Raw genomic sequence first — 20,948 nt, forward strand, 5'->3', positions numbered from 1 at the left:
GACTTATTTCTAAACAGCATTTTATTGCTTCTCTTTGCATTGAACTAATTTTAGACTTGGAAACGCCACCTGCCAGGCATTTCAAAGCTCGATGGGATACGGCTGTGTATGGCTTTAGCAGTACCATTTTAAACCAGTCTTCTGCAATGCATACCATTGGAAATAAAGAATCTAGCCTCTGGGAAAAAAATAAAATCTACAGATTTAATATTGAATTAACACCAGCTTTTAATACTGGGGATGCTATTGGGTGATATTTATTTTTTGACATACCTTATTCAGTAAAAACTCAAATGGAGCCCCTTGCATATTTCTCCCTACCCAAATGTTAAAACAGATACTTTTACACTACTCAGAATATAAAATCAACACAATCTTACCTTTAAAACTGTTTACATTCCACATACACCTAAGTCCATAGTTTTTTGGCATCTCAAATGTTTCTGCTAGGGATGCTCACAGTATCAGTCATTCTCATTCAGCAGTACACACACCAAAGTTTCCAAAATTATCAGCAGCACAACTGTATATCAAGAAAAACTCCACACCAGTGGTTTGCCCACATCACTTGGCAATTTCCCTTTAATATTAATACACAGAGAAGTAAAATTTTTTCATAAATTTGTTCAAGTATGTGGAACATGTAAAATGCATAAGAATCAATATGGACTTCATTAATGTTATATTTATTTATTTTCCAGCTTCATACAAACTGGATGTAGAAGCATAAACATAGTACATTTCTACCATTTTCAACAAAAATATAACCAATATGTACAATTATTGTATTAAAAATACAAAAGGATACAGACTCCACCAATGTCTTTCTAAAAGACATACAGGTACAAGTAGTATCAAAAGTATGAGGAAATCACCAGTTAATTGTACATTCTGCACTTGACATCACAGAGCGAACTGAGATTAGCAGTCCTATGGTCTACAATTACTTAATGCTTATATAACATTTGTGCAACTTGTGATAGAGCTAGGATTTTGTATTTCTATATGCACATGAGGTCCATAGCCTTGAGAATAAAACTGGCAAATAATGCATATTACATGTAAAATTACAAATGCATAATTGACAATGTTATATATAAGCAAATAGACAAAAGCTATGATTACTGGAGAGAGAATTAAATAAAGCACTGACATTTGTTTGATACAGTGAAAAAACACTGCAATTTGATCTTTAAAAGTTGAAGCTATTTACGTTTATCTACTGATCAATATGATCAGCTGAGTTCAATGGAAAAAAAAAATATCCAAGACCAGCAGTTCCTCACATTTGAGTACTACTCGGATTGGCAGCCTTCACTTCTCCGGAGTCTGTGCAAAAACAACACAAAAATAGAGGGGAGGGTCATTTCAGTCATTATAGGGTTAATAGCAGCTGTGAGCAGGTGGTTGCTACACATTGGCCTTCTCTACACATGCAGTGTTCCATGAAGCCATTAACAGTTGTGACTATTTCTGCATTGCAAAGGCTGGCAAATCTAACTGTGTTATCTTTATTTTTTTTTACTTAAAGGCTCAATTATCCCCTAACGTAAAAGTCAATAGATGGAGGTTATTAGATCAGTGTTAACAGCTGACACAAGCTGTGCCATCCCAACTTGCCTTCACTGCAGTGTTATCCAGTTAATTTTATTTTAATATAACTACTATATAGTTTAAAAATAAAAAGCATATAACTTAACAGTGGGGTTGCCATCTGTCTTATTACAATGGGACACTTTTTTTTCAGCATGCCATCCTGTATTCCACAAAGCACAGGTATGAGACATACTGTGTCCTCTTGATCACTGACCAGCTGTGTTTCTGCATTTACACCAGACCCAGATGAGGATGCTGTTAACACTAACATTTACAAACTCGTGAAGATTCCAGGGTGGGGCACATTAAGAGCAAAGCCAGGTAGTCAAGGAAAGGCTGCATCCTGCAACCTCTGCCTTCCCTTCTGCCCTGCTCAGCCACATGATAGCAATATTCTTCCAGGAGCTCAGGCTGGCAACCCTACTTACAGGTGTGAAATAATACTGTAATTATTATTCAGATGCACTATTTGATCTCCCAAACACAAACATACAAAATTGTAACAAAGGCATTGTAAACAAGCAAATAAGCACTGCCTCCTTGAAGGATCTCAAAGCAATTTTCTCTTTGTAGGTTAAAGGCCAAATGTAATTTGACAACTAACTTATCTCATTATCCCAATGAGACTAAGTGCTAGGATTGTGATTAAAATCTAAAAGGAAGATTTCAAAAAACCCTTCCAGGCATTGGGAAGTGCAGCCAGAGTTAATCATCCTGATGTGATGATCTTGGAGTTTGGAATGATACTGTGTGATGTGGCAGACAGCGACAGTGGTAGCTTGGAGATTGCTGCACTGTGCATTTCAAGCAACACAGTTTGAAAAGTGCCAGGGCGATTTCTTCACAGTATTTCACATGCAAGGGGAGAGGGACAGAAGGGGGAGGGGCAGAGGAAGAAGCCCCATGCTGCTTTAAGGCAGGGAAGGAGGCAAATAGGTCCACCATCCTTTAATCATAGTTCCAAGGCTCCTATTCTAGGGATGTCTTCTTGTGCTCTCCTTTAAGGTGGCTCACTCTGGATCCAGAAAAGGCCAAGTCTTAGACAGCAGAGACTTGTTCATCTTCTGCAAACATAAGAAAATAAGGGAAAATAGAGTTTAGTTTATAAAGAACAAGACTGCTACTGAATGAAACAAGCTGTGCATGCAAGAACAACTGTGTGTATGGTGCTCATGTGTTCTCAATTTCATTGTGTAGGTATATATACTTTAAAACAATCTAAATTTCAGTACATTTCAGGTCTCATGAGACGTATTCCTTTGGAATTTTGATCTTGAAGAAAAAAGGACATGCTTAAACTAAGCTAGATGCAGTTATTCATCCTGAGGAGCACAACAGATACTCCTAGATATCTAACAGCTTCAGAAAGGCATCTGACATTTTCCCCTAATTACATCTTCAATTTAGTCATCATTAGTAGAAACAATTAACATTCTCTGTCATGGTAACTCTCAAAGTTTGTGGCAATTCAGTTAAGGTAGACTTCATTTTTTTCCCATCATGTTCAACTGCAAAGTTCATCCTGCACCTAAAAACCTTAGTAACTAAGCAGTTAGAGGGAGAAAGGGAATGTTAGTCTATCATTAAGCAAAACAAAGCATTCACGTGAGTGATATTGGCACCACCCTGCCTAAATTTTGAGGATCTAAAGCTGCAATCCCGCTACACTAGCTCTCCATGGAAAAACATCACAGTTGAGCTAAAGCATAAAAATGCAGACACATTTGTAGGAGCAGCAAGGTAGCGAGGCAGCAGTGGGCTCATCATGTGAAACGGAGTGGCACACTCAGTGCTCACAGTGTAAAGAGCTTCAGGTAGAATGTGAGCAACTATCCAAACAAACCTGAGCAACAGTGCTCTGTGGGGTGGATGGTCAAGTATTCTGTAGACCAGGATACTTTTCTGATCGTTAAATACATGCTTAATGTGGAAAATCATGGCAGGCAGGGCTGTACAAGGTGAACATAGGCACCTCCAGAGAAGCCAACTGCTTGGTTGTTCAAGATTCAAGTGGACCTATGTTCCAAATTTTAAATCGCATTTAGGATGAACTGAATTCCTTCCCTTCCAAAAAAGTTAACAAATAGCAAGTTTTGAAATGAACTAAAGTTCAAATTACAGCAAGATTTGTGTAATTTGCTTTGTGTCTGTGAAAGCACTGACCCTTTTTGCATGCAGCACACTCAAAATCTAACAAGCAGAAATTTACCATCTTCCTCTGTGGAAAACCCTTGAGATGGATAGTGAGCAAGACGTGGGTCTGACTCATTTGGTTTATGCCACTGAGGTTTGTTCACGGCCCTGCCAGTTGAGTGGCCGTGCGGCTGCTGCTGTGGAGTTGCTGTCCCATGAGTCTCACATGTCCGTGCCACCATTCTAGACCTCTGAAGGGCCACATTGTAGTCTGGAGGCTTCCTGGTTGGATGGGAGCCACCTTCTGCAAACTCAGCAATAGGTATTCCTACATAACCGGGAGGAGTTGGAGGTGGTTCCCGGTATCGACCCTCTTTTCTTGCTGCAGGAAAAACAACAGGTGATTGTTAGAGACAGCATGAGGAACATGCTCAAAGGAAAACAGACAGGTAAAAGCTAAATAAATATCAATCAACTCAACGGCCCAGGAACAGAAACTCTGAATGACAAAGGTTAACTATCATATGCTAGACAAAGACTTGTGAAAAATAAATCAGTCAAGAAAATACAGAACATACAACATACACAGGATATAGCTATTCTTCCAGCAGTGAAGCATTAGTCTAACAAAAAATCATCAAATTTCACAGGGAATTTGTTCAAACTTCCCAACTGAAGCTGTTCCACCAATTATATACAATAAAATGTACAATGATCAAAGCAACATGGAAAACTTAGGAGTCCACAGAAATAATAAACATCAGGAATTTTGGCATTTCTCCATGTGCATGATTACCTTAATTCTGGAGATGGATGAAATTTTTAGTCTATAAAAACTTGCATCCAAGACCTTATCTCCTTTGTTTTTAGCATCTTGGAGGGGAAACAAGAAATACATCTGATACATTATTTTCTTCCTACAAATCTTACTACTTAATGAGGCATAAGCTACAACTCCAAGAGGTCAGGAAGAGAAGTGGGCTTCATCACTGTACTATTTGCATGCACTGCTGCCTGCAGTCCCTATGGTTGTATTCTCTGCAAAATCAAAATTGAAAGCATTCCCATAAGAACAATGGCTGAGTATGATTTTATCTAGGAGATGGAAAGACCACCACCTAGCCTGTGGATCTCACTGAGATGTAACTGTTTACCTGAACAAGGCTTAACTCAGGGCATACTGAGAAGCCCTCTCAGAGAGAACTTTAAAGGAAAAAATATCAGTCAAGAATCGTAAGCATCTGCTGGGACACACAGCAGATAGGCAAAAGTCTCTGTTTCAGAGTTAAGTACTTAGAGAAGTCAGCTGGGACTTTGATACTGAACACTTATTGTGGGCCCAGCCTTTTAATATATGACCACTTCAATGACAAACCTTACAAATGCAGCAGGGAAAACCACTGACACAGCCAATTTACTTTGCACATCTTGTCAAACACTGTATATTCTTGCATAAGCGCTGATGACAACACCACCCTGCATCAGGCAGGATGATTTGACTGAAAGGGCAGTACAAGCTTAAAATGGACTGGTGCTACTTGGATGCAAATTTTTATAGACTAAAAATAAATCCTTGGTATTACGACAAAACCAAACATTTTCCAGTAGACATTTTCAAAACCAACATTTTCAAGTCTATTTCTTGGACAAAGAAATAGACTGTTTAACTGAGCAAACCAGCATGAAGATGTTTCTGAGAAACTTTATTCAAAGATTTCTGAAAATAAGAAGTTCTATAGAAAAACTCTATTGTAGAAAAATTCTATTGAAATACTGCAAGACATCAATTAAGTACAAAAGAACTATGCACACCAGTGGGTTCTCTGGGACAGTGATACACAGAGTTACATTTGCAGGACAGTTAGTTAATAGTAGTGAAGGGCATGGAATTGTGTTGGTTTGGATTTGCAGGTGTCTTTAATGTTCTTTCAAGTCTATAAAAATGCATTGGCAAGCATTGCCTTGAGAGGCAAGTTTGGAAGCACACCTGTTACACATTCTGGAGGAAACCAAGGGTATCAAAGAGCAAAATTTGAGATTGGCATGAATCCATTCACCTTCTTCCTCTTGATACCCCAGAGATTTAAACCTGCACCCAAGCTTTGAGGCAAAAGGCCACTGCTAAGCAATATACTCAGGCAGAAAATGGAAAAGCTGTTTATCACAGTGGTCTCAGCATGACCTCAATCTGGCAGACATTCAGCTGTGTCAGCAAAAAATGGCTTTTAGATAGTTCTTCATGCTAACCTGACAAAAGGCAAAGCGAGGGGGAATGAAAGCAAGAAAAGAGGCAAAAATTCAGAGGTATTGGATGGCCCACAGATTAGGATGCATAGAAGGAACAATATGATAAAAATGTTAAGCTCTGCCGAAGACACCTTCATACTAATTTAAACATTATCTGATCTTTACATTATTAAATGCAGAGAAAAGTATTTCAGCTCTAACTTCTTTGAAACCTCTTCAGTTTCAGCAGTATAAAGAAACATTTCGGTTGGTATTTAAGCACAAAGGGATCCCATTTCAGAAGTAAGGAATATTCACAATTATCAGACAAGTCATGCAAAGGTATAAAGTAAAACACTTAAATCAGGCCACATTTACTAAGACTTCTAAATATAGCCTTATGGAGCCTTACTGTGATGAGAAATTCAAATTTTGGTACTGACATCTAAATACATCAACCTTTCAGAATACTGCCCAGCAGTTGAGCTAGTTTTTTGATGTATGGCAGGCTCTCCTGAAACACAAAGGCACTGCCAGAACTGAGAATCAACAATAAATGATATTTTCTTTTCCCTAGCAATAAATGCTTAGTTAAAGGGAAAAAATTAAGAGAGACTAGAAAATGTTCAGTTTTGCTTTAAAAACTGAAAAAAAGAAAATAAAAACAGACAAAAGAAATGCAGAACAATATGAGAAAACTTAAGCAAATGAATTAAAATACTTCATGGCAAATGAAACTTAACTTACCAACAAGCCCCTTGGTACTACTTGATGCTGCTGCTGCGTGGGCAGGGACAGGAGCTGGCTTTGTCTCCTCTGCTGGTACAGATGTTATGCTACTGGTTTCAGCTTCAATCGAAACATCCTTCCCACCCCTCCGCTTTATGGTACCTGTGTCACCCTCGGAGTCCTCTCCCCAGTATCCTGTGGAAGATGCCCAGCTCGCTCTGGACTGTGCTTGATCAAGGCCCTCCCTACCTTGACTTTGCCTGCCATACTTTGTGCCATGGTCAGGGAACATCAGCTGGTCCATGTGGCCGCCTGAGGCCCACAGTCCCGCCCCATCGCCTGAACTATCAAAATGAGCGTGTCCGAAAGGCAGCGTCTCCCAGCTCCTCTGGTGCTGGATTGTCTGGATGTTGTCATGGGAGCCACTCGAGCAGGAAGTCCAGCTCCCACGGCCGCTGTCAGCTGCGTCGAGCGAAGCTCTGTCCCCCTGGTCCTGTGACAGCTCTTCTGTACTAGGAGAAGAAAGTACAGTTGCTCCAGCATACAGGCCTCTGGTCTCTGACAGCGGTGCGTATGAGCTGGATACACATTGATGAAGGGGACAAAAAATCCAGTGTTGGAATTGGGAATCATGAACAGGACGCACAAAGAAACAAACAAAGAAAAACAAAACACGGTGTGGGGTTGGACTAGGCGACCTTCATGACATTTTAAAGGCCCCTTTCCACCCAAGACATTCTATGATTCTATGATGGAAGATTTTGATGCACTTGACAGTACTTATTGTTTGCATGAATGGCTAATTCAGTTTTGAGGATATAACACTTTTCTTTCAATAAAGCAAAAACAAATGCAAACAAACAAAATTGGACAGATAACTTGCTGAAGCCTTACACTTCAGCGGTGTAATTTCAAAAGGTAAAATCTTAACTTCACAACAGCCCTTTAAGACAGGCAAACCACACAGACACACATACAGAGAAACAGAGTTGTTCTACTGCTTTTCTAGTCATCCTGAGCAAATGGTTCAAAAGCTAGAAACAGAATTTAGCAGCAGCTGGCTGGTATTCAGAGTGAGATTTCAGATTTTTTTTTTTCTGCTTAGGAAACTGTAAGAGCAAACTTTTCAACATTTTCTGCAAATGGAAATGTATTTCAATCTTATTTTTGGAAACACATGCTAGTTCATAGAGCAGGTATGTTTTCTGTAGCCTTTCAGTGATTAAGTGAGCCTGACATGATCCCTTACACAGCAGCAGATAAAACCAACAAAGTGTCACTTTTGCTTAGCAGATATCCAGGCTCCTGGGACTTGCTCTTCCAGGGCACCTTCCTATGCAGACTAGAACCCTCTTATTCCAAAAATTTAAGACATCTGAATAAAGAATTTGCATAGCCTGAGATTCCCAAAGCTGAACTACAGCAGTTTTGGAACAGGTTTGCCATTCAAAGACCCTGCAGGATTAAAACCCCAGAAACCATTCAGAGGACTGAAGCATCCAAATAACAGTTCCAAAAAAAAAAAAAAAAAGTAAATGGAGACTAAACAGAAGCCAGAGCTCCAATTATTTTCACACCAAGGCTCACTGCTAGAGATTTAGAGAACTCCACACAGCACTAGCTTCCCCACCATTACAGAAGTTAATTACCTAGAAAATTACTAGAAAACCAGCAGCGTAATGTGAATTTTAGCTTCCAATTATTGTTGACAAGAAGAGATATTTGGAGTAAAATATTTTGGAGTTAGACAGATATGCACTTTTCCATGAAGCAGACTGGAAAATTGCTAGCTATTTCTGTTCTCAGTTTATCTCTGAATAATTGTTTGAATATCTCATCTAATTCAGTTAATTTCTCATGGAGAAAGCAGGCTAGGATACTATCCTGCCACAAAGTGGATAATCTACAGCACCACTGAAATGCTCAAATGGTAACATCTACTGAGGTGAAGTCTTGCTGCTTAGACCTCATCACTCACTCAGGAGTACAAAACCTTTTCTTGGCAGCAATGGAGCATTATCACAAAATGGAGCACTGAAGTAGTGATTTTTTAAGAGCAGAGGAGAAAAAATATTTGAGAGATACAGGGAAACTTATATGGACAAATATACACTCCACATACACACTATATGAAAGTATAATGTAAGTAAGCACAAATAAAATTCTTACCCTAAGCTGTATTGATCTGGTTCAATCATGATTCTTCTATCAATCCTTCCCACACCAAGATTTGTCTCCACAATGCTGACAGAATGCCTCTGTCTCCTCTCATCATGCAGGGGGACTGGCATAGAGTCAAAAGAGGAATTGCTGACAATACTAGATCTGGAAGAAATTTCACTGTGACCAGAATCGGAGAAGTTATCCACAGTGCTGCTTGGAGCCAAAGTGTAGCCTGCAAAGGGAACATGGTGTTAATCAGACTCTCCAAGATGCCTGCTCGGTTCTTGTCAGGCCACTGGCAATAATGCCAAAAAAACTGGCACTAAAACAAAGATACCATTACACTTACACAGCACTGCAAAAGATAAAGAGCAAAACTGACACTGTCTTTGGTATCTTAATCAGACACAGGATTGCGGGAACATGTACTACTCATTTACAAACCAACTGCTCTCCTCTTCTAAATTCTTTTCAAATTCATCATCATCTCCTCACATTATGAAATATTACTTCAAAAATCTCAAAATCTGACTGTGCATAGACACTGTCTCCAAGACTGGAAAGAAAAGATCTCTGGTTGAGATTACTGCTTAAAGTAATCCCAGAGACTCTCCCATACAGTCTTTTTATTCTGCAAAGCTACACTACAGCGATAAACAGATACATGAAGACCAGATGTCTGGGCTGACTGCTTATTACCTATATTAGCTGAGAGAGGGGCAGGTTTTCAAGGTTTTTTTGTGATACTTGACTCGCTAATTAATTCCAAATTCCATACTGCTGGAATTATGGTGAAATTTGGAGGTAGGTAGTACTGACATAGCCTGACCGAGACAAAATCTGCAAATCCCATCATAGAAGCAAATTCAGCAAATTCAGCCTTTCTTTCAGTATTAAACAAATTGTGCTGAATGTTCTTGCCAGCTAAGTTAAAGATCATTAAACACATCCACAAGTCACCACAGTTTTCATATTTTGCTTTCACTCTAATCCTAAGTGGCAGAATTACTTCAACTGATCTACCCCAATTCACTTGCTGAGAACTAATGCAGGGAATTAATGCTGTCATTTTTATCTGAAAGAACATATCATTAGCTTCATGTAACCATCAAACCAAGGATGTGTTTTTAAATCATGTTTATGATTTGCTTTTTGAAGAAATAAAGTGCTGTTCACACTGTGAGTCAAGTACAGAATTCCAATTCCTTTTTCAAAAAATGCATAGACCTGACCATATTTATAAAAGTTCACTCTTTGCTAATGTAGTATTTGGGAGAAATAATGATGACAGCTTACAAGGACTCAAGATGACATATCCTCTACATATTATCCTCCTCCATCTGACCTTAGTAAATAACACTTCAATAGAAGTCACTTCAGTCCCAATGTATATTTGACCATAATGCTCTATTATGTAGCTGTAAACTAAACTTTTATGCTATCCTGAAGAGAGAACAACTTAGAAGTTACATGCAATACCTCTAGCCTACAATATTTCCAAAGAGTGGAAGTACACTTAAATTACAGGACAATGCCTCCTGTATTTTGTCAATTCTTAGCCAGAACTACAACTACCACGAAAACAACAAGAAAATAGTTTTGTTTTTTTTTTTTTAATCTCTTTTAAAGTCCTAAATTCACTTTAAAAAATAACTCTGTGAAATTACTTTAAAAGATCTTGGTCACGAAAGCTCCAATGTATAATATCATTACTCAAAAATTCATCCACATGGTTTAAATAATCAGGCTGCTATTAAAATATTTTGTAGTATAAAATATAAATTACAATATTAAATATTCTGATTTGAATTCCAAATACCTTAAGCCTTTCTATCATATGTAGGTCACATCCCATTCAGATGCATGACAGAGCAAATAATTCCTCTGATAGACCAGTGTGGTCAGTGCTGTACAAAGATTTTAAGTTTCAACCTGCACATCCCTCCACTGAAGGCAGGAAACACTCATCACTGGAATATTTTTTTGTCAGAAGCAGCTGCAGTCAGAGTGACCTGCAGCATCAAATCCCTGTATCATACCAGGTTATCTATTCTGGCTTTTGCTCACCAGAGGGCTTTCAGGTACCCTTGAAATCAGGTTCACAGGTACCTTTCACACATCCCACTCTGCACTACATTTTCTGCCCTCTTGCTGACCGTATGTGACAAAAATAGGAGCAGCAGAATTTAATGTCCAAATTCTCTCTCAGAAGCTTCCAAAGTCCATGAGCTTCAAGAAACAGGATAAGAAATATGGAACATCTACTACCTTTCCTTGGAGAGCTCTGTGGTGAAGTAGGAGGAGAAGAGAGCTGCGAAGATGCACTTGAGACAGCGTCTTCAGATTGTTTCTTGTGACGATCCAAACTTCCTTCTTCTGATAATGAAAGGATTTTCTTTAAAGCTTGTGGGGAGTTAATGCCTTTAGGTAAGAATTAAAGTAGGCAGATGTTAAGTCCAGTATAAATACATATTTATGTATGTTATATAATTATATATTATATATTATATATTATTATATATTCATTATATATTATATAATTATATAATAAGTTATATTTCACAATGCATTTACAGAGCAGACACCCCACAGGAAGGAAAAGCTACATATTTTTCCTGTATATTTCTGAGTTCCTGACACCAGCTTAAAGGAAGCAAAATGTTAAAACATATTCCTGTTTAAAATATAGTGCTTTATTTCTGCATATTAGCACAGATGATCTTTCATTCTGGCCACTCTTTAAGATAAATACTTTGCCACAGAAAACATGAAGATTTGATGTTGCAGAATACTGCTTCAACATATAATTGAGGATATGCATAGGAATGGTTACTGAGAAACTTGAAGTAAAATTAGCTTAAATACAGACACCCACCCATCTCACTGGTTAGTGAAGATTTATATAGTAAGAATTCAAACTGCTCTCCTGTTTCTTTTCTATTCAGAGTAGCCTAGGAGGTCAAAGGAAGCAGGAAAGAAAACTAATAAGGATTAGGCTTATGAAACAAGGCCATCCTGCAGCTGCCTTTCTCTCTCATTTTTGAGAACTCTCTCTGCAGCAGCTTATTTTGGGAAACTACAGAGTAAAAACATCCTGAAGATGATGTATGATGTAAAGATCTAGGACATCAGGAATAGCTTTTCCCAGACCACATTTACTCATCTTTCTCTTCCCCTCCCCTCAAAGATCCACCCTGGGACAGCCTCATAAGTTTCTCTGACAGTTTTGCCAATGTTTGTGGTATAGGTTATTTCCAAGCATTCATGGACTTTTATCTTTGATCTGTTGGATCACAATCCTGCTATCAATAATTCACAGCTGCCTGATCATCCTAACCTAGTCAGTTTTCAGAAACTTTGCCACTATGAGCAAAAAATTGCAGTCTATGAAGCTTCAAAGTCCTTTCAAGATTAAAATTTAATGGTAAAATCAACAAGATCTAGATGAATATTGAATTGTTTCTTGCTCATTTTGCTGCTTCTGATGCTTTCTTGCAGCCTAAGCAGTGCATAGGTTTTCCTAAGCAGAGGAAAACCAATAAAAAGTGAAATCACAATTAAGTTCTTGTGCAATAATCATCATGAAAAAGGAAGGGCAATTATGCTACATATATTTCCTAGGGATTATGGTAACAGTATTACCATACTTGTGATTTAAAGAGTTCATTAATAGTGCATATATGTTTCGTACACGTTTGGACACAGATTTGGAAATCAGAAGAAGTTCCTACAGTCTGATGCCTTTCTGTAGAATATGGAGGCAGCAACAACTGCAGAACAACAATAAAAAAGCAGAAGGGAGTAGAAGTCAAAGGGACAAATGTCAATGTGAAAGTTCAGACCCACATTTCCAACAGGACTGCCAGTTCGAGCAGGTCTCAATTGCACCTTAAAAATCTAACTTGTGAAGAGACACCAAAACTTCTGAGGCATCTCAAGAAGTCCAGGTCCCTACTTCCTCTAGAAAAGTTAAAGCAAGATCCAAAAGCAAAGAGTAAGAAATATGTATTCTTCCTAGTTGCTAGTAATAGGTAATTACTTACACTGATTAAATTGACAGGATGCTTTCCCAAGATTTCTTCCTTTCCATTTCTAGAGAACTATGCCCAGACACTGCACGAACAGATATAACCTGCATATCACGTTACCAGAAATGGAAGCCTGAACCTTATTTGATTAAAAATGTCTTCCCTACATAGGCAAACAAACTTCAGAAAATTAAACCAAGTTCTCCCTTGTTCTACCTACCAAATGGTGGCAGGTCTTTGACTGGCACCTTCTTGCGAGAGGGGTAGAGAGACACGGCTGGGACCTGCAGGGCTTGGTTTACTTTGTGCTGCTGCTGCACCTTCTGCTGGATGCCTGCCCGGGGAGCCACTGGTGACGTTTCAGATTTCCCAGACCGCTTGTCTCCCGCGTTCTTCGGCACTTGGCAAGAAAGGGGACAAAACTCTGAATGACTGCTAGCCAAGGACACAGTGGTGTTTTAGCCTGAGCTGTGCAAAGCCCTCTGATTAAAAATTAAAAGATGCTGAAATACTTGTCCAATTAATACAGCATATCATCTTTAGACAGAAAAGATGAAGAGGAAAAGAGAGGGATATATAACTCCATTTAAAAGATGTGCATTATCAATTATCAATGAATGTTTTCTTTCTCAAAATAAAGCTCTGATAAATGACCACTGTTACAAAAAACATGAACAGAAGTTATACTGGGCTATTGTAAGGACTACAACTGATTCAGAGCAGACATGTAACTACTTTATTTTTTGCTACCCTGCAGGACAGGAAGGGCACAACATATAATATTTCTTAAAATCAAAACGAAATGGATATCCAGGATAAGTTTCCCCTCTGCTGCCCCAGGTATCTCTGAAACACCTGGACATAAGAAAATCCCCTACTCCCTCAGAATAACCATATCGTTATTCACACTAATAGCCTCAGTATATCAGAAATACAGAAGAACTTTTGACTCCTCTGTACTGTCTGTACATACAAATCTAAAAAGCCATTGTGCACTTCATTGTGACATCATCTTAAAGCCTTATCACCTGTATATATACTATGTCTCTATCCTGATAATCCACAAGATTATTTCTTTAGGATTCATAGATGTTCAGCACTTGAAAATGACTAGATAAATAATTTTCAACTTTATTGTCTAGTTACTGTTCCCAATTGATTCACTGAACTAGAAAAAGAGTTATATTGAACAGCTTTCTTGAAATCCCCAACAAATGACAATGCTCACATGTGTTTGTGGCTGGCTCACACTGCAGAGAGAGTGTCTGAAGGCTCTCTTCATCCATTTCCAGATCCAAGTTTGAGAGATACTGCTTCACTTTCCGTGCCATCTGAGCATCCTCATAGAGCTTTTTAGCATTAAGAAAGGAGCTGCGACGGACCCGCTTTTTATGCCCCCCTGCTTGTGCAACATCCAGCACAGCTGCGTTGGCACTGCCCTGGCTGAGAGACCTGCAGTGAGGGGGGCAGAGGGGGGAAGAAAGAGAGCAAAGGTGTGACTTAGTCCAACATGGCATCGCCCGACAAACGTGAAACGTGCAAGAGATTGCATGAATGTCAGTCTACGTCAAAGCTCACATGCCTCATTCCAGTAAGTCAAACAGCTGTAACAGACAGAAAGATGAGGGCCAGGAAATCTTTTTACTTGGTTACAGGCACTATTTTAATGGCACAGATATTTTAACCTATTTTGCTCCAGCTAGGCAATAACACTTCACACATCCAGAAAAGCATTCAAGGTAGCTCTCTCACAAAAGCCATCTACTGAGAGGACTGGAGCATTAGGAAAAGCTCATGCAGTAAGGCAGTGCTGACAGAAGACTATAGGTGAGGTTTAAATTCAAATACATGAAAAGGAGGCATTTTGAAAGCCCTCTGTGATTTAAATCAGACTGTATACAAAATGTACAGCTCAGTTTTACAGAATGGAACTTTTGGGTAGCTTGCAAGACTGAAGAGAATTTTCTGAAATCAAATGATCGGCTAGTTCATGATGAAATAAATGTCATGCACATTTCAATGTATGTATATCTACATGAGCACTATGCATTGAACCTGAATTATTAAGGTAAAAATGATGGCTAATTGTAATATGAAAGTGAGTGAAGCAGATACTGTGAGTTTTAACTTTTGAATTTGATTGTGATAATTGTTTAATAGGTATAAGGAAATTAACAGCTATTTTCAGCTGTTGCAACCTTGTCATTTTGTAATTTCATTTTGACCAAAAGTCTCTTCCTTCAGCAATTTAAACTAGAGATGGGAAAGAACACTCCACTTCTACCTATTACACTTAAAAATAATTTACAGCCTCTATGTTTTAATCTCAAATCAAATGTATTGTCAGTAAAAAAGGGTTACAAAAGAAAAAAATGTCAAAGCACCAGAAAATTAAAGATAGCAAGTAGGAAAAAATGCAAATGGTAAAGAAAGCATGAATGTTGGTGTGTGTTGTCTCCAACCACTTACCCCAAACTCCTCCATTTCTTCTTCCTGCAAGTGAGAGCCAGGAAGAATAAAGCATGGGTTTAAGAAGAGACAGAGAAAGATCACAAGCTCAGAAAGAAAAGACCAGACCTCAGGACAAGCAGTTCTGGAAGCCCACAAACATTAAAAAGAGCCTTGACTTGGGCATACAATCAGGTATTACAAACTCTTCTAGCTCAAATTAAGAAAAAAGAGTATGCAATAAGCTTGTCAAATATGAAGCCAAAGAACATTCACTCCATGTTTTCTAACACAAGTAGATACAGATACATTACCATTTCTACTAATAATCCAAATTATAAGGCTGACACCCATTGATATTTCAACTGGACTAATATATATGTTTTCAAGACAGTTTCTCTCCCTCCCACAGATAGAATCTCATTTTTATGATGTGACCATCAACTACAGAATAGTAAGAAACATTTTAGAATGTATCAGTAACCACAAAATGTAATGGTTTCTTCAGTTTTAGACCACCATATCAGGCTGGTCAATTGCTAACACAAAAAATTCATACTGCTCCAACAGAAGGGGCACATAAAAGTCCCTCTTGCTGCCACCCAGCCTTTTCCCAGCTGGGGAAAGCTCTGCCTGGTACAACAACACTTACCTTGTTCTAAACATGAGAGCAGGATCCATGTTCACGGACGCCATGCGGCCCACATGGCGTATCTCCTTCGCAATCATCCGCAGCTTCTCAAAATTCACCAGGCCCTCCACTTTGGAATCATTTCCTACAACCAACAACATCGGTCATCAGGCAGGAAAGTTACTTCTCCTTAGCTAGTAAAAGGTGATATACTTCTGCCATTACCTTCATGAAGGAATGTAAGGTCTTTTTTGATGACAGGAAACAGGGGGATAATCGGGGGCTGTAGGTTTTGGCTGTTAAGGACGTTACGATATTTTGCCATATTCCTAGATGGATCAAACAAGTCCTGTAGATCTTGAAACAGTTTTTCATACTTGCTTGGAAGCTTTTCCCAAGTAGTTCGGAGCCTTGCAACTGGTGCCAAATTCAGGCCACTTGAAACAAAAGAAGTGCAAAGAAGTTAGAAGAACAAGAGAGAGAAACAAAAAATCCTAGAAAATTTTAAATTTTCTATGGTAGAAATACCACATAGCCAGAATACATAAGCACGGCAGTATCAATAAAATAACAGAAATTTAAATAATTCTTTTTGCCAGCACATATTACAGAAGATATTTTTTTATAAAAGCTATAAAAACTGGAGATATCTTCATGATGCAACCATAAACAGAAAAAAGTTACACTTGGATGAGTAATTAAACCTTAAAGAGGATGTATTTGTTACTTAAGAACAGTGTCTGAGTTTAAGACTATCATAATCTAAGTACCTCAGGACGATCACTTACTTCCAGATTAACAAACTGGCAGAAAAACCATCTTCCACCTATGATGATGTGGAGGTGGTGACAGCACACCGACCCACCTTCTTTCTGCAATAATCCTTCTGACTTTGCTCTTTCAGGATGAAATTTTGTAACACTCTCTATACCTGAGGTTATTCTCAAGCTGTAGCTGGTGCAAACCCCCTTTTTCCACTGTAATGACATTGACTGTCTTGCTGTTAATTTCTACCTGGTGGGAAAGTCTGATATCTAAAATCTTTCCTTCACTGAAGTTTTTCCTAGCAGAGAGGTGCTTTTATTTCTCCTTCAGATTGGCTGAAATGGCTGAACAAAATCTCAATATTTTGATGTCTCAGAGATGCTGACTGATCATCAGCATGGATTCTTGACTTTGGAACTTGCCTCATTTGCTGAATAGTATTCAAACCTACTCATTTTTTTTCCTACTCACAGTAAAAGTGCCACATTCAATCTGTTGACTGAATGTCAAGATGATGACAAGACCTTGTGTCAAAGACAGTGATAACACTGTCAGTTTACCTCAACTTACTTGAGCTTTTCCATAAGAAACAATATAGGGGGATTGTTTGTTTTTGTTTGGGTTTTAAAGAAAGTGTATAAACATAGACATTAAGAGTTTTCTCCCTCCCTCCCTTCTCATTCCAAAACTAAGAAAGGTTTTCTGAGATTTTCAGTAGATTTTAAAATTCTTATTAAAGGTCTTTATTTACAGACTATATTAGGGCATTACAGTCTGTCATTGATTATTTTCAGAGTTCCATGAAAGAAACTGCTAATACAAAGAAAACAAAATGCAACATATTATGGCTGGATGAATTTAAGATATTGGGCAGTAAGACAAAAATAAGTTGCTTTGGGAAAATTAGCCCATTCATTTGCAACAATTGTGTGGTTTTCCTGTTGTTTCTTTTGGTCTTTGTCCTTAAATAAGTGCATTAGTTTCTCTAGTGCCATGTTCACACCTTGCCACACTATCTTGAGCAGTAATTATGTAACAGTAGCATTTCAAACAATATTTCAGCAAACATTTCAAATTAAGGAAAATGCCCTCCTTAGCAAACTGCCAAGCAGACTGTTGATGTTAGCAGAATAAACTAGTTTACTCTATTAAGTAATTTTTTAAGACTAAAGTAAGACTTTACTTTTTACTTAGAAGTACAATTTTTAGAGGGCAGTACCTAATGATGGCAAACATCGAGTTGAAGTTCTTGCATTCTCTGCAGTGCAGCGCTATCTTAATGAAATGCTTAATGATCTTCATCCTTTTCAGCTGGTTGGTTTCTCTCAGAATCTCAGAAGCCACCCAGAAGGTTTCTTGATTTATCACCTCTTCAAACCTTTTTAGATTAGTGCAACCTGTTTTTGATTTGAGTTTAAACAAGTCATCTATGTATTCCGTGGGTTCGATATTACGGAAGAGCTCGAAGTTCCTCATGGAGAGTTGGGTAGCCACCTCAACAGTACTGAGCTGCAGTAGGGAAATTTGGCTTTCCCTTAATAACTCTTGGGCATCTTCATCTGAACAAAGGGTTTCTGTTTCCATGTTGTTCTTCAGGTAATACCTGTAAAAATAAAATTCAGAAAAAGATATAATATAGATATAGTATACTCAGATTAGTGCTGAGAGTTACAGCAATGATCCAGTTGGAATCTGAGAATGAAATTAACTTCACCAGGCCTAGGCATTAATGAGACACTGCATAAGCAGCAATGTGTTGCAAAGAAACAGAACATGAAATAATTAAGCAATACTCTTAAACAAGATTTTGACTTGATAAACTGGCATCATCAGCTTTAGCTCAGTCTCTATCTTACCTGCCACTCAGCTGTATCCTGTCAGCAAGCTTGGAGAGCTGATCAGGGAGCCTCCTTTGCTTGATGACACCCTCAGGTGTGACAGAGACCTCGCACAGTGAATAGGCATCAGGGGTTGCAGTCAGAGCAAACTCCCTGATGGCCTGGACGACCACTTCCTTGGCCGTGGTGTCCTTGCTGATCATTATGTAGCGACTTTGCTGGTCTGCCTTGAAAACCCGCAGGACTTGGTCTGGCAAGTCTGGAAAAAATTACAAGCAAGTCATGCAATTTGTAAGCAAAGAAAAATAAAAACTCAATGGTATAAGAATGATCAAGTCACATTGAGTTTAATTATTAGTGTTATCGGTTTTTACTTCAGTAAAAGTCCTGATGAAAAGCTAGGCTCTTACTGATAAAGAACATCTTCAGTAAAAACTAGTTCTATAAACATCCAGGAAAAGAAGCTAATTAGGCTATAAATAATACAAAATATTATAATATTTTCAAAGTTTGACAAACTAATGAGCATGAATATATTGAAATCCAAACCCATTGATCCACTGAATTTTGGTAGCTATCACTCTATTATTAGGAAAAAAAAAAAGATAAATGAAATTATACAGGTATCCATCACTGGGTTTATTAACATCAGGTATTTTTAACTGACAAGTATTTCAAATAATTTAATTTCTTCCCTCTGATAGAAATAAGCTTTTCTAGTTTTGTGAGGCATGACATCTACTCATTTTTCTTTAATATGTTTCTTCATAAAAATAATTCATTTTTTTATATTAAAGCAGTCATACAAGCAAGAAAATATATTAATAACAAGAAGCCATCTAAATGAAGGCTTCTGAAATTACTGTGATGAAAAAATAGTGGAAAAAAACCTGCCAAGTGAAAACATTCACTTTAGTACAACTAGAGGATTTTTTGACAAGACCTGAATGTGCATAACATGTATTCAAGTTACCACAGAAAGATCTATTCAGCAGCAGAAATCTTGTGACAAAAGAACAGAACTGAACACCTCCCCACTGCTCTTGCATGTTTCCAAAATAATAATTTGGAAAGCATTAAGATGAATCTCTCTGATATGAGTTCATTTACATGCCACAAAGGCTTTTTAGGCTTAAATATATTATTTTTCAAATTTTGTGCAACTAAGCCTGTAACTTTGAAACTCACAGTAGTTTTTTGCAGCTTGAGAAGCACTAATACTAGAACACACTAATGCTGTCTGATTATATCATCAGTTACACATAAAGGATATCATTACAGGCCAGCTTTTAGCCCTTCCTAAGCATTTGAGTCAAATGCACAAATATTTCACAACCAGCAAGCCAATTTTGCCTTTTATCACCAACTCTACACTGACCCATCTTCCTTCAGTAATTAGTTGAAGGATACAGAGCAGAATATCTTCTGAAATATTTTCTACATTTTTTGATATCTGGAGGAAGGCAGATGCCAAAGACACAGGCTTTTGGAGATGTTAAAAACCAGACCCTTCTCCAGATCTTGCTGCCTCTTGCTGTTACAGAAATATTTGCCAAAGAAATGCTGTGAAGTTGAGAAGCTACTGTAAACAATACCAAGGTGAGAAATTGTTGAACAGTCCCTAGAAATAAAGTGTTTTGTGCAACAAGAAAATAACCTGCTCTGCTGGGTCACTGAAATCAATATGAAGAAATGCAGAGGACAGCAAATAGGAGTCCCATCTTTGCCCTGCATTTTAGCACCCAATTTCTCAGGCTGCCTACCCATCAGAGCTGTGAGGAAAAGCTCTACACAGAACACACAGACGTCTGCTGGCAAGTGAAATGATTGCAGCTATAGCAAGGGTAGCAAGTAATTCAGCCCACTAATTTTTAAATAAAACACTTGAAGAGAATCATAATCACCCCCCTTCACTGGTTTTCAAAAAGGGAAACTGGAGTGGCAGGCTGAAGAAGGCAATGCTGTGGGATAGGAATCTATTCCCTTAGAAAGACTGTGAGGGGAAAGAAAAAATACCAGTGACTGGCAGTTCATCATTACTCTATTATTTTGACTTCCAATCAAATAGCAAAGGCAGCACAAGGAAAGAGAAATCAAAGTGCTATTGAATTTTTAAAAATAAACCTTTAAAAGTATATTTGAGACAGCCTGATCCAATCAGAAGGGAAACTAAAATGACTCCTTGCAGATTTCAAGCTGTTCACACTTTCTCCTCAAAGACTACTCTTCTAAAAGGAGCAAGTTGTTTTATTTTTTATCCTGAGGGATATTTCTCAAAGCCTCAAAGGACAGCTGCTCTACCCATTTCTCTTTCTCCTCCAGTGCATTCAATTTCTTGCAAGCTGCCTCCATTTCCATCTTTAATTTAGACCAAGGTAGTAAAAGGAATTA

The 20,948-nt window shown here is 38.2% G+C and overlaps 1 protein-coding gene across 8 annotated transcripts in view; it reads right to left on the bottom strand.

Moving 5' to 3' along the window:
* Positions 1-564: 564 nt before the first annotated feature.
* Positions 565-20,948, bottom strand: part of RAPGEF2 (Rap guanine nucleotide exchange factor 2) — a 184,833-nt gene continuing 164,449 nt past the window's right edge. For 6 of the 8 annotated variants that reach the window (XM_058025312.1, XM_058025308.1, XM_058025311.1 and 3 more), the window contains 12 exons: positions 18,576-18,816; positions 17,939-18,322; positions 16,180-16,391; positions 15,976-16,099; positions 15,345-15,368; positions 14,104-14,327; positions 13,096-13,275; positions 11,116-11,268; positions 8,854-9,079; positions 6,703-7,262; positions 3,806-4,111; positions 565-2,660 (listed from right to left, as the gene is read on the bottom strand). In XM_058025312.1, the coding sequence (XP_057881295.1) occupies positions 2,635-2,660; positions 3,806-4,111; positions 6,703-7,262; positions 8,854-9,079; positions 11,116-11,268; positions 13,096-13,275; positions 14,104-14,327; positions 15,345-15,368; positions 15,976-16,099; positions 16,180-16,391; positions 17,939-18,322; positions 18,576-18,816 (2,660 nt within the window). In that variant the 3' untranslated portion in view covers positions 565-2,634. Of the gene's footprint in view, positions 2,661-3,805; positions 4,112-6,702; positions 7,263-8,853; positions 9,080-11,115; positions 11,269-13,095; positions 13,276-14,103; positions 14,328-15,344; positions 15,369-15,975; positions 16,100-16,179; positions 16,392-17,938; positions 18,323-18,575; positions 18,817-20,948 lie in introns of those variants that run through there. The other 2 variants (XM_058025309.1, XM_058025314.1) reach the window with 2 other exon arrangements.

Source organism: Melospiza georgiana, chromosome 5 (genome assembly GCF_028018845.1).
Source record: "Melospiza georgiana isolate bMelGeo1 chromosome 5, bMelGeo1.pri, whole genome shotgun sequence".
Taxonomy (NCBI): domain Eukaryota; kingdom Metazoa; phylum Chordata; class Aves; order Passeriformes; family Passerellidae; genus Melospiza; species Melospiza georgiana.